Raw genomic sequence first — 13,710 nt, 5'->3', positions numbered from 1 at the left:
TCACTGGCATAAGGGGGGATGTTCCTCCACGTGTGACAGGGTCCCATCTGTGGGGCAGAACAGGCCAGAGTGGGAATGCTGGAAAGTAGACACTGGTGGGCCCTACACTTCAGTGCCCCAAAGCCCCACCCTACTTCCCATCCCCCAGGAACCCAGGGCCATGAGTCCACACCCCCTGTGTCCTGGGGCAGGCTGGCTCTGCTTGGCCTCCCTCTGACCAAGCCCAAGGCCTGGCCCCACTCATCCCGGGATGCAGAGAGGGGTGCCAGGATAAGTGCCTTTGAGGATTATAGAGAGAGTGGAGAGCCCCAGTGGCACAGGAGTGAAAATACTTTGCTAGGGCCTACAAAGTCAATAGTTCAAGCCCACCAGAGATATGGCCATTGGCTTCTGCAAAATTGGCAGCCTTGCAGCCCCCACCCAGGACCTATCCGGTCCTGTGGTGCTGACATAAATTAGGATCACTTCACAGTGGGTCTGGTTTGATGGGGGAGGGAGGTGGAGGGAGGTAGTTAATACTGTGAGCACTGCCCCCCACAGGTCTGTGCACCCTCTTAGCCTCAGTGTGCCCTGTTACAGCCCCCAAAGCTGCAGACACATAGTGAGGTGACAAGCCCCCATTTTCACTGATGGCCCCTTTCTGGAGTGTGGAAGGGGAGGCTGTGCAAACAGTGAGGAGCTCAGCTCCCTGAAAGGTGGGAGATTCGGGCCCTCCAGTCCCTAGAGGCCCTAGCCCCCAGATACCCCCAGCTCCCCAGAGACCCTGGCCCCCAGACTGCCCCGAGAGGAGGGGTCCCCGGCCCTGAGAGACCTGGGATAACGAGGCCTTGTGGTCTGCTTACAAGAGATCTTCTCTGGAAACCCTCGAACCTCGTCCCCCCATCAGCATGGGTCCCCAGGAGTCAGAACCACTGATGGGTGCAGGCACTGGCGTGTGTCAGGCACCCCCCAGAGGCCATGCAGTAGGGAGCCTGAATGGTGACCGTGGAGTTTGGAGTGTGCTCAGGCTGTAGCACCACCTGTGTTCAGGGCCAGGGCCATGCCCAGTGGGGGCGCTAGTGTCCAGAAGCACCCATGGGAGAAGGTGCAGGGTAGGCCCCTAGCGTGGGGAGGACCTGGGTGTGTGTGCAGGGGTGTGTGCACACCTGTTCCAGCACTGGGCTGTGACCACATGTATGTGTAGTTGGTCATATGTGTGGAGTCACATGGGCTGGACAGTGGGACGGGTGCTGGCCAAGGCCATGTTCTGGCACTGAGCAGATAGACCAGGCTCACCTCTGCGCATGTGGCCCCAGGCAGCCTGGGAGAGGCTTCATTTTGCCCCTGGCCAGCTCAGAGTCCTTTGAGAAGGGCATTTGGGCTGTGCCTAGGGGCCCCGCCCTGCCTCCACCTGCACTGGCTGTGTCTGGGGAGGACTGGGGTTGGGAACACAGGCAGCCTGGGCGGTGGGAGGCAGTGTGGGCTCAAGGTTCTCAGACCCTCTACGTCCACCTTCTCAGCACCCACCTGTCTCCTTGTAGCCCCGCTGGGGTACCAGAGGCCAGCCTGCATCCTGGCCCCTCACCCAGCTCAGTGCATGTGGAAGGGTGACAAGGGAAGGGCTCTCCCGGGAGCACTCAGCCCATGGAGACCCCAGTGGTAAGGCTGGTTCCCGGGACTGCGCGCAGGAGGGCAGCGGGGCCAGACCAGAAGCCTCGGGAGAGTCTGGCTGACTCCCCGGCCTCTGAGCCCTGTTGGGGGGGGTTTGGGGAGCGTCCTGGAGGCACCTGCTGGGGGCGGAGCCAGGCGAGGGGCGGGGCTCAGTGGAGCTGCAGGCCGAGCGTGCTCAGTGGCTGCTGCGGCAGAAGCAGTGGTTGCCTGGCACCTCTGCTGTTGCCATGGTGACGGTGGAGGTGCTAACGTGCTAATGAGTCCCCTTCGGTTGCAAATAACAGCGCTATGGTGCTTAATCGGAGGAGCTGGAAGGCTTCCTTAGGAGACTGGCCAGGCCAGGTACCAGAAGGGAGCGCCTGGTGCCCGCCCACCCCTCCCCTCCGGGACCCCTCCAGGCGCCCTCCCTGCTCCTCCCACCCCTGGGCACGTTCTTCTGCCTTGATCTCCAGGGTACCACTTGTGGGTGCCTCCAGGCACTCCGTTACCCCTGCTCTGGGGGGTTTCTAGGTTTAGGGTGAAAGGCCAGCCACTTACCCACCTGAAGAAGCGTCCAGATGCTGCCCCATTGGGTCACAGTACAGAGTATGAGCCCCTTTGATCTAACTTGCCACTGTCAGGAAAATCCCGGAAACACCCTTCCCTTCCCAAGGCAGCCCGGCTGCGGTTTGGGTGGTGCCGCCCCCCCCCCCCCCAAGCAGGTGGGGTGACACAGTGGCTGAGGTTGGGATGTGTCAGACGAAAAGGACGGCCCAGCCAGGACACGGTTCAGATGTGGTGTTCATAGGATCGCTGTGGCCAGGTGGCTGCTGGTGTCACCAGCTGCTCCTCTGGACTCATGGGTCCCACCTGCTGCCGCTGTGTGACTTGAGACCTGGGGGTTGGGGAAGGGGTGATGTACCCAGCCTAGGAGTGACCAGTGACCTCAGGAAGCCCCACAGTGACTTCTGCAGCTGAGAACTTGGTCCCTTGCCCACTGTGTGTCCAGGGTCCCATCTGTCTTCTTGCCACCCTGTTTTGGGGGTGGGGTGGGAGTAAGACCCTGAGGAGGAGGCAGCCGGAGGGCAGGGGGCCTGATTCTGTGTGTGACTGACTGTGGCTTTGTGCTGGTTCCAGCCATGCTCAGAGCCTCAGTTTCCCCAATTAAAGCAAACTCGTCATCTCAGTGGTGCTGCTTGAGGGGGGTGGGAAGGGGATCATGGCACTTGGGTGGGGCTGGAGAGAGCAGGTGGCAGGGGACATGGGCACTGACGAGGCAGGGGAGGGCAGAGGCCGGCCACCAAGAACCCAGGATAGGCTTACACTGGAGGCCACTATCCTCCAGCACCTGCCCCTTCCTCCCTCCACAAGGCTGAGAGGCCCCCAGCAACCCCAGTCCCAGCTGGGCCCCAGGCCTCCTACGGTGCGACCCCAGCTGGGAGCTGTGACATGCCTGCCCACCCCACCGGTCTGAGGCTATGGGGCACAAGTGGGGGAGACAGGGTCTCATGTGCTTTGGCTGGAAAACAGGGCAGTGGTGCAGCTAAGAAGCCCTGCTTCACTTCCAGCCCCACCTGAGTCCCACTTGGCCTTCTGGCGTCAGCAGCCCCCCAGCTTTTTGAGGCAAATGACGCCCCCCATCCACCATGTCCAGTATTAGCTGGGCAGGGCTTGCTACGATAGAGTGGAGGAGAGCTGAGAAGAGGGTGTGGGCTGGGTCCTTGGGGCTGGAGGACGAGGGTGGGCATGCAGAGCTGTGCCATGTGGACGAGAGTGCAGAAGCTCTTGGGTGGTGGTCTTGGGGAGTACGAGTGCCCAGAGGAAGGAGCCCTCACTTGCACCCTGATTTCCACCAGCCCTCTGCTGCTTGTGAAGGAGGCTGGCAGCGTGGCCTGGAGGGCTGGCCAAGCTCCTGGTTCTCCAGTGGAAGAGTCCAGCTCACTCACCTTAAAGCCTGGTAGGATTTCACCTCATGGATCAGCTGGAGGGGACAGATCCCACAGGGACATGCTCCAGGGCTCCCCTGCTGGCCCCTCAGAGGCTGACCTGCCTCAAGCTTGGCCAGTGCCCTGACCACACCTCCCCCCACAGGTCTGGCACCATGCTCAGCTGCTCCAAACTCTAGACCAGACCCCAGGCCATTGGTCATCTCCTCCTCGCTTCAGGAGTCTCTCTCTCGACGGCTGCGCACCATGGCTGGGGACCGACTCCCACGGAAGGTGATGGATGCCAAGAAGCTGGCCAGCCTGCTGCGTGGTGGGCCTGGGGGGCCGCTGGTCATCGACAGCCGCTCTTTCGTGGAGTACAACAGCTGGCACGTGCTCAGCTCTGTCAACATCTGCTGCTCCAAGCTGGTGAAGCGACGGCTGCAGCAGAGTAAGGTCACCATCGCTGAGCTTGTCCAGCCGGCCTCCCGCAGTCAGGTACGAGCAAAGGACAGCCCCAGAGGGCAGCCCCAGGGCTCCCCACCCCGGGGCTCCCCACCCCGGGGCTGCTTCCCACTGCTTCCAGCCTGATGCCTGAGCCCAAGGACCAATCAGGACCCCTCGTTCTGCCCACTCGCCGAGTTCCTGAATTGGCACACTCCTAGCTGCCGCTTTCGACCTCTCTGCCTCTGCCAACGCTGACCTCCCAGAACGGCACAGATGGCCCCTGGAGGGTGGCACTGCTCCTCAGAGTTCACCTTCCCCCCAACGCAGCCCGGGCCCTGTCTCAGAGAATGCTTTCCCGCCTCCCCAATGCAGCCCCGGCCCTGTCTCAGAGATCGCCTTCCCCCCTGCATGCAGCCGTGTCCCTGTCAAGGTCCCTTTTCAGCTCCCAAGGGGGGCCACATGGAGCACAGGATGCTGGAGGTGTACATGCACGGAGTGCAGGTGGCAGGGAAGGCCCTTGCACAGTTTAAGGGTACAAAAAGTATGAGACCTTGGGGTCTGGAGGACTGAGAGGCTGGTCCAAGGGCTCCCCGGGGCAGACATTTTCCCAAGCCCCCAACCCTCTCCCCTGCCTGCCGGGGTGTTACCGATGGAATTGGGGCCCTGTGGGGGAGCACAGAAATGTCACCCCATCTGAGTCTGACACCTCCCATTGGGTAACCATCATTAACACCCAGCCGGCTGCTGTCCAGTCCACCTGGGCCCCTGGACACTCGGCTTCCAAGGCTGTGAATCTGTACACGGAGAAATTGCCCACCTTTCTCCCATCGGGGATTCGAGCCTCTGACGTCTCTTAGCTTCCCGACACGAGAGCTCCACACCACGTGGGCTCTTTTACCATCATATTTTCTTCAAAATGCACGTCAAGCTTGCTTCCCTCTCACGGAGCGTGCTGACACTCCCTGGCGTGCCCCTCCTTGCTCACTGCTGAAGGAAGGTCTGGGGGCGCTCAGCGTCAGAGTCGGCCGTTTCTCCTCTTCCGTACTCCGTACTCCGCAGAGCAAGGTCCTGGAGATGCCTCAACCCAGGGAGGGGGCTCCCAAGTTGGAAAGCTCTGTGTTAACTCTTGGGACAAGGCCTCACAGCTGGGAGGGTTCCAGTGACGGTGTATAGAAACTACTTGGTGATGCCAGGGCACATGCCAGCCCTCAGATGCCCCTCTGCCTACTTCCCAGTGGACACCCTTTTGCCGTCTGGCCTCTTTGATGACCCAGGGTTGGTTTCCAGGAATGTTGGGGTCATCTGCACAGACCTAGCCTATCTCTGTCCCTGCCCCAGGAGGGACACTCTGCTCCCCCCAGAACACCCTCTCCAGCCAGGGCGGGACAAGCTGAGCACTCCTCCTGCTTGCTGGGGCTCAGGACCTCCTCTCCAGTGCCCTAGCAGGGGGTGGGGGATGACGGGCCCATCAGCTGCGGGGAGGGGCAGCCTTCTGGCACAGGCCAAGAAGGGAAAGGACCTGTGTGGGGTAGCCCAGTCGGGAGCCCCCAGGCTGGCAGACGTGCTCCCTGGGTCCAAGCGGGAACCAGCCGGTGATTAATCTCCAGTGAGAACACAGCCAGAGTGCAATCCCATTGGCTGCCGGTGACATCACCAGCGGCTGGCAGCTCAGCTGGCTCAGGGCTGTGTGTGCTGGGGGGCGGGGGCATCACCCCGCAGAGCAAAGCTGCTCCGCATCTGGTCCCCTGCGGGCCAGCCTGCTTGGGGGAGGGAAGGGAGAGCCCCCTTTCTGGGCAGCTTCCAGGGATGGGGTGGGGTGGACTAGAGCCCGTAGTTTCCCTGAGGCTCCCAATCCTGGCAATGACTTGGCAGGGAGCCCCACTGTGCCCTCCACTCAAAGCCCCTCCCCTATCTTGGAAACCCATCAGAGGGGCTCAGGAGTTCCTGTGGGCCAGCCCCCCTCTAGTCAGTACTGGGCACCCCGTTCCACACCTGTGTGTCCTTGGCCCTCTGTGCCCTGATGGCTGCCAGTGGATGGCCGCAGCACTGGCCACGGAGCCAGGGCATCGCTACCTGAGCAGGTGTGCAGGGACATGTCAGATGTGTGCCTGGTGCCCCCAGTCTCCTCACCGTGGTGGCAGCAGACCCTTCCCCAAGCTGTGGGCAGTGGGTGGCCAGCTGGTCTTGACCTCTGTCCTCACACTCCTAGGTGGAGTCAGCGGAGCCGCAGGACGTCGTGGTCTATGACCAGAGCACCCGGGACGCTAGCGTGCTGGCTGCAGACAGCTTCCTCTCCCTCCTGCTCAGCAAGCTGGACCGCTGCTTCGACAGCGTGGCCATCCTCACAGGTGAGGGGATGCCCTCCTGGCCTCACTGCCCTCACATTGCTGTGAGGGCAGGAGCTGTGTGTGCTGAGGGAAGTGGGGGCAGGGGGTGAGCGCAGGGGCCAGTTTCTGGGTTCTTCCTCTACCATCCAAGGAGCTGGAAGGAGTGGGTAGATATAACCTCATTTGGGGTCTGGCAGGGTATGGGTCCTTTAAACAGGTGAAGTAGCCAGGAGGCCCCATGTGCAGCTGTAGGTGGGAGGGGGAATGTGGGACCAGACCAAGATGTGGTCCATTCTAGGAGCTCCCCACTTCCAAGGTTCCCAGCCTGGTGGGGGCACAGAGCCTGCCATCTGGACGGGCCATCTGAACAAGCTGTCCCAGGCCATAGGAATCTCCTGGCAAACTGGACTCAGGTGCAGGTTGCCTAGCAACAGCCTAGCCAATCAGAGCTGCCACCCAGGGGATGTGCAGAGGCCCCTCCTCCTAGATAACCCAGTCTCCTCCAAAAGCCATCTGAACAGTGGCCACAGAGGGGACCATCTTGAAGCTGGGAGGCCCACTACACATGCTCACATGCGCGCGTGCGTACACACACACACACACACACACACACTCTGGGGAGGTTCCAGAGGGTTCCCTCCTGGCATGAGAACAGAGGGAGCTCCTACAGGCTCTCCCCATCATCCCTCCCCACAGGGCAGGTCCCAGAGCACAGGGAACTAGCCCCCTGGGTGAGCATTATGCCAGCTCAGGTCTGTGGCCTCTGAGGACGTACCTGGTCTCCATATGCCAGTGCTGCGACTGGTGCAGGGGAGGCATGGAGGGATGGAGGCACCGGGGCAGCATCAGGTGCTCCTGTCCACCTGTCTATTGGACACCATGTCCCAGCACCCACAGTGACAGCCCTCAGAGCGTCCTGAGTCACTTTAGGAGGACTCTGAGGAGATGCCACGGGAGAGACCCAAGAGCATCAAGGTCATGCCAGTCAGGAGAGGGACTGCAGGAGAACAGGGAGAGGCAGGAATGTGTCTGGAGCGGGCCATGGACAGTGACCACGCACATCAAGGGCAGGCAGGGGAGAGACGGCGTCAAGGACATGAACAGCACTGACCAGAAGCCTGGGCTTCACCCCAGGGTACAGGGAACCTGCGTCTGTGGGTGCCCCCCTCCCGAGTTAATCTCCTGAGGTGGAAAGAGCAGGGCTGTCCTCTCTCTCAGATGTGGGGGCAGAAGTTAGAACCCAGGGCATGAGCAGGCCCCCACCTCGCAGGCTCCCCCAGTGTCAGGTGGTCCCAGGCTGTCCTGGGCTTGAGATCGCAGCACTCCTGCCTCCGCTCAGTCTCTACCGGCGTCGTCCCTGTGTGCCCACAGCTGTGCCTCTCCTAGGGTGAGGTGGGATTAGGACCCACGCTGCCCAGTGTGGCCACATGTAAACTTGATCTCACCCCTCTGCTGGGGTGCTCAGTCTCAGCACTGGACTCCCCTCCCCCTCCCCCTCCCCCACCCCTCATCTGGGTTTTGTAGATGCGGAAACGTTCTCCAGCCAGAACCCATGCAAGGGACAGGGCAGGGACAGAGCTGACCCTCTGCCCTGGGGACTGGGCCAAAGTCAGTGTCAGCCCAGGACTCCCTCCTGCAAGGCCCCATGTCGGGCACAGTGACCACGGCAGCCACAGCCTTGGCCCCTCATCATCAGTGCACAGCCGGCCTCTATCACATGCCCCTCCCTCCCTCCCTGGAGGCAGCCAGCGTTCGCATCGCCCACTCTGGCATCAGCGTCTGCGGTCCCTTGGCTCCCAGACCACTCTGGGAGTGCCCCTGGGACCCTTACTGGCCTTTGAAGGCCCTGTGGTCACCTTGAGGCACTACCTCTGTCTGTCCTGGCCCAGTTTGCACACTCTTCTTCCACGTGTCCACGCCACTGCCCCTCTCAGTGCCCTGCTGCCCTTGGGGAGACCTCAGCCAGTTCCGTGGCCCACCATCCATGCCACACTCTCACCATCCAAGTCTTTGCCCGTTGGTCCTCTGCTCCCTGCTGGACACATTTTTAATTGTCATGTCAAGGTCAGTACAAACATCCCTCTTGCAGGGAGCCTGCCTGGATTAGACTCCTGGAATCTCTGTGGTCCCTTTGGTCACGATGCTGTGCTGGGTCCATCTCCGCCCTGGGCTGTGAAGGAGGGCACAGAGGGTGCTGTCAGGCCCACAGGTGCGGCCTTTCTGCACCCACGTCCGTGCTCATGGTGCTTGAGTGGGAGGTGACTCCAGGTTACACAGCCCCTTTTGTCTTCATCCCTCAGGCTGGCAAAGGGCAGCCTTTCCCTCGGCGCCTCCCTGCCCACAAAGGCAAGGATGGCAGATCATCATCTCAGGTGCCCTGGGCATGTTGTCAGGAGGGCCAGTCCTTAGAAAGGGACATCATGCTGGAAAAGGTGGAGGGTCAGAGACAGGAAGACCTTCAAGACAAAATGACACGATGACCGTGGGTGGGGTGATGCGCTGACCATGACCGTGGACAGATTGACACACTGACCATGACCAGGTTGACATGCTGACCATGACCATGGACAGATTGACGCACTGACCATGACCTTGGGCAGGTTGATGCGCTGACCGTGACCAGGCTGACGCACTGACCATGACTGTGGGCAGGTTGATGCACTGACCGTGACCAGGCTGACGCACTGACCGTGACCGTGGATGTGTAGACACACTGACTGTGACCATGGCCTCCAGCCTGGTGTGACGACAGGACAGGACAGGGTTTCAATAGGTTGTTCACAGGGTCACTATGAGTTGTAGTCAACCTGAAGGCACCTAACAACACATCCGGGTGCCGACCTCACAGTGTGCTTCCCTGAGAGCTGGCTGTCCCCTTCCACATTTCCCTGGAGACCAGCTTGGTCTCCATGTACTACTCACCTATGACAAAGGGGAATTTGCTCGAGTTTCTCCAGGGACAAGTTGGGGCTGTGTCTGTTTCTGGGTAGCTGGGGACGAGTCTTAGTGACACAACCCAAGAACTAGGGTCTGGGGGAGCCTCTTGGCTTTCCTAAACCCCTACCTGAGAGGAGCACAGCCCTGAGGAGACAGAGAGGGACAAGTTGAGAGACAAGGCCCCCACCCAGTACTGGTGGCACTTACCCATCTGCTGGAAATGGCAAATGTCACGAGGGGAGCACAGACCAGAACTTAGCCCCACCCACCCATGGGGTAAGGAGATTCCCCCTTCTCTTTTTGGGGCCCATGATGACCTCTGTGACTCCAGCCCCTGCATCATAGCCCAGGTCACTGAACCTGGGTCACACTATTTCCTATCTTGGACCCCTGAGCAGTGGACACAGTGTGTGTCTGGTAGTGACCCCACATCCTCCCTCTTAGAAGCAGAGATGGGCTGTGAGGAAGGAGTGCGTCTCTGTGGCTGTGCGTCCTTTCCTGGGAGCCTCAGGCGTGGGCCGGGGTCAGGGGGTGGGTGGTACAGACAGGTACCTGTTTCTCTGCGTCCTAGAGATTTCAGTCTGGGCACACCGGCAGCTATGCCCACCCTGGTTTCTCGTGAGTTGAGAGGAGGGACAGGACTGTTGAGGAAAAGTGGCCTTGGAGGTAGCTAGAGGCAGGGGGTGCACACTTCTCTCAGGCTCCATCCCCTTCTATTTCGCCTACCTGTCAGAGTTTCCTGGCACCAAGGACAGAGGCTCAGTGCCCTGCTGGGCTGGCACCTGTGGTGTTTGTGGGGAGTGGAGAGCACCTGCGGAAGGGGCGTAAGAGCAGCTTAGAAGGGTTGACACCTGGCCAGCCTTTCCCTCCACACCTTTGAGGAGGACCAGCCAGCTGCTGGTGGAAGTCCCTGCATTCTCCCCAAGCGGTTAAGAGAAGTGGTGGGAATGGATGGAGATAGGGATTGGTGGAGGCCTGATCCATAGTCCTGGGTCCTGGATCAGGGGTGCCCAGAACACTCAGCTGTCCATGGACTTCCTCCACAGGGACCCCAGGCAGGACACATCTCCCTCTCGCTGCAGGGCCAAGTTGCCCCTGAGGCTTATTCTGAAGGGAGATACCCTCAGATCTGGCTCACAGGGTCACTGCAGGTCATATTCAACTCGAGGGGACCCAACAACAGCCTGCAAGTTGGGCTCTGGAGCAGGCCAGGGCTGAAGACTGAGCCCCAGGCTTTTCTGTCCTGGAGGCCTCCTTGAGGGCGGTGAGGGTGGAGTTCGAGGAAGCCCTGCCTTCTCTGTGGGTGAGACCTCAGGTCGCACCTAGTAGTCACTGTGTGGCCTGGGGGTGGCCATAGCCAGAAACAAGGGCCCACCTTGCTAGGAGTCAGGGACGTGCCATGCTCTGTAAGGTCCACCTGTGCCCAGCAGTGCCATCCACTCGGAAGCCTCGGGCACTACTCACCAAAGCCAGCCCATTGCTGACCTGAACCCCTGACCACCTCAGCCAGGCTAAGGCCAGTGTTCAGGAGTGCCCCGGCTGTCATCTTGGTTGGGCCACGTGACAGTGGCATGCACAGGCAGCACGAAGCCGCTGAAGTCAGAGTGACACACTCCTGTGGTCATGCACTGGGTCCATGCTGGGGTCTTGAACCTGTGTCTCTGCAGCCACTGAGGGGTTCCTTCCGTCCCCTTGGAGCTCAGCACACAGATGGGGACTGTATGTGCAGGTTTACCTGCTTGGCCCCGCAGGTTCCCTGTCCCGAGGGTCCCCACCCACTGCCCACTTTAGACCTCTGTCCTCTCCCTCAGCCTGGGCTGTGTCAGGAATGGCAGTGACCACACCCCACAGGCTGTGCCAATTCCAAGGGATGATGTCATGCCAGCGGAGGCCCTCAGATGCCCTCGTCTCTGGCCCTGGTCCCCAAGCCAGTTCCAGGGCACCCAGCCAACTAGAGGTGATTGCATCAGCACAGGGACCAGGAAAGGCCTAGCTCAGGAACTGGCCATGGTGTCAGCCCCTGGGAGCATTGCTCCCCTCTCAGCTAAGCGCACCATGTTCCCCCCAAAACCTCTGTAACCTGAGGGCCACCCCCTGCCTGGGCCCCCGCCACCTCAGCCCATTTATGGGCGTTGTTAATAGCGTCCTCATTGAGGCCAGCCCCTAATTAGTCAGGGGAACAGCCTGTGAGTGGCCATCCTGCGTCCAGGAGACAGAGCAAGTGAGTGGGCAGCCCACACCCGCCCTAGTCAGGGCTGCCGTCGTGGGTCTAGACACTGACTAGACGTCAGCAGCCAAGCCCGGGCCCTGGACACAGACGGGGTGCCCTGGCTGGAGGTCAGCAGCCATGCTGAGGCTCTGGACACAGGGTGCCCTGGCTGGAGGTCAGCAGCCAGGCCCAGGCTTTGAAGGTTGCGATGGGTGTGGCTCTCAGAACCACTGCAGGGAAATAAGGTCTCTCACTCACCCAGCCCAGCGTCCGCCTGCTGACCACACTCTCCTCTGTCCCTCCTGTGCAGGGGGCTTCGCCACCTTCTCCTCTTGCTTTCCTGGCCTCTGCGAGGGCAAGCCAGCCACCCTGCTTCCCATGAGCCTCTCCCAGCCCTGCCTGCCTGTGCCCAGCGTGGGCCTGACCCGCATCCTGCCTCACCTCTACCTGGGCTCCCAGAAAGACGTCCTGAACAAGGTGTGTACCACTTGTGGGAAGAGGGGCTGGGGGCGGCCGGAGGGGAACCCTTAGGTTTGGTGGGGACCAGAGCTGGGCTGGGGGTAGGACCAGGGGGAGCCAGCTGAGCCCCCTTGCCTCTCAGTGGAGCCCACGTGCCAGACTGCTGTCACCAGGCTCTGGGCTAGCCCTGAAAAGATCCCATGTTTTAAAAATGGACAAGTGGGCACGGCACCATCCAGGTCGCCGTGAACTCCACAGCTTCCCAGAGGCTGTGGTGTGGCAAAACACAGCCCCCCACTCACCCACACCAGGTCTTTGGTTCCGGCCAGAAGCATGTCTCCAGCCAGAACCAGTAACCCTGTGGCCCCTCCACCCAGGCTCCTCTCATGTGCTTCCTGGGTGCCAGCACCCCAAGATGTCATAGTCCTGGCTGGCTCTGAGAGGGGGAGGCCCTTTCTTACCTCACCCCAGCCCCCCTTCCAGGGATCTCCCTCCCCACAACTCCTCCCAACCTGTCCCCTTGGCCCTCCAGGACCTGATGACCCAGAATGGAATAAGCTATGTCCTCAACGCCAGCAACTCGTGCCCCAAGCCTGACTTCATCTGCGAGAGTCACTTCATGCGCATCCCCGTTAATGACAACTACTGTGAAAAGCTGCTGCCCTGGCTGGACAAGTCCATCGAGTTCATCGGTGAGGGCGGGCCTGCGGCCAGTGTGTGATTGTGTTGGGGGGGGTGAATGTAGCCAGCCTGTGTGTGCACAGGTGTACGTGCGCGTGCACACCTGCAGAGTGTCCATGCAGACACTAATTCCATAACCAGGAGTTGCCCTTGAGAAGCCCCTGGGATTATAGGCAGGAAAAGTGGAGTCCCCTGCCGCTCTCTCTTGAGTGGCGCTTGCCTGGGGACCCCACATCTACCTCACCCCACTGCCTGCCCGCCCCCAGATAAAGCCAAGCTGTCCAGCTGCCAAGTCATCGTACACTGTCTGGCTGGCATCTCCCGCTCGGCCACCATTGCCATCGCTTACATCATGAAGACCATGGGCATGTCCTCTGACGACGCCTACAGGTACCACCCCCAGTCCTCCCCCCAGCCCTGGCTCCCATGGGCTGGTGGTTACCACCGAGGTTGAGGGACCCCTTAAGTCTTGGTGCGGGGGGAGGGGGGCTGAGCCCACCTCTGCAGATAAGGCCATGGTGCCCACGTCATCCAAGCCCCTTGAGCTGGCGCAGGGGAAGCTGGGCTAGGTGGGCGCCCCGCCTAAGCTGTCGTCACCTTAGGTTCGTGAAGGACCGGCGACCGTCCATTTCACCCAATTTCAACTTCCTGGGCCAGCTGCTGGAGTATGAGCGCAGCCTGAAGCTGCTGGCTGCCCTGCAAGGCGATGGGGCCCCCTCCCCAGGGACCCCGGGCCCCCTCCTGGGCCCTCCGCCCCCTCTGCCTCCGCTGCCACCACCTACCTCAGAGAGCACCGCCGCCGCCCGAGAGGGCTCCCCCCCAGCGCCCGCCGCCCCAGCCACGAGCGCGCTGCAGCAGGGCCTGCGCGGCCTGCACCTCTCCTCCGACCGCCTGCAGGACACCAACCGCCTCAAGCGGTCCTTCTCACTGGACATCAAGTCGGCCTACGCACCGAGCCGGCGGCCCGAGGGCCCCGCCGCCCCCGATCCCGGAGAGGCCCCCAAGCTCTACAAGCTGGACAGCCCCGGAGGCGCGCTGGGCCTGCCCTCGCCCGGAGCCGACAGCCCCGACTTGACGCCGGAGGCGCGCCCTCGGC

General features: G+C 61.4%; 1 protein-coding gene across 1 annotated transcript in view; it reads left to right on the top strand.

The window, feature by feature from the left end:
- Positions 1-3,821: 3,821 nt before the first annotated feature.
- Positions 3,822-13,710, top strand: part of DUSP8 (dual specificity phosphatase 8) — a 10,418-nt gene continuing 529 nt past the window's right edge. Inside the window, exons 1-6 of the mRNA XM_006893360.1 lie at positions 3,822-4,052; positions 6,211-6,349; positions 11,785-11,951; positions 12,466-12,625; positions 12,881-13,004; positions 13,217-13,708. Of these exons, the coding sequence (XP_006893422.1) occupies positions 3,822-4,052; positions 6,211-6,349; positions 11,785-11,951; positions 12,466-12,625; positions 12,881-13,004; positions 13,217-13,708 (1,313 nt within the window). The remainder of the gene's footprint in view (positions 4,053-6,210; positions 6,350-11,784; positions 11,952-12,465; positions 12,626-12,880; positions 13,005-13,216; positions 13,709-13,710) is intronic.

The sequence above is a fragment of the Elephantulus edwardii genome, unplaced genomic scaffold, assembly GCF_000299155.1.
Source record: "Elephantulus edwardii isolate Elephantulus edwardi_28Jun2011 unplaced genomic scaffold, EleEdw1.0 scaffold00126, whole genome shotgun sequence".
In the NCBI taxonomy this organism is placed as follows: Eukaryota; Metazoa; Chordata; class Mammalia; order Macroscelidea; family Macroscelididae; genus Elephantulus; species Elephantulus edwardii.
The sequence above is the reverse complement of the archived record's forward strand: the minus strand, read 5'-3'. Positions and strand labels throughout refer to the sequence as shown.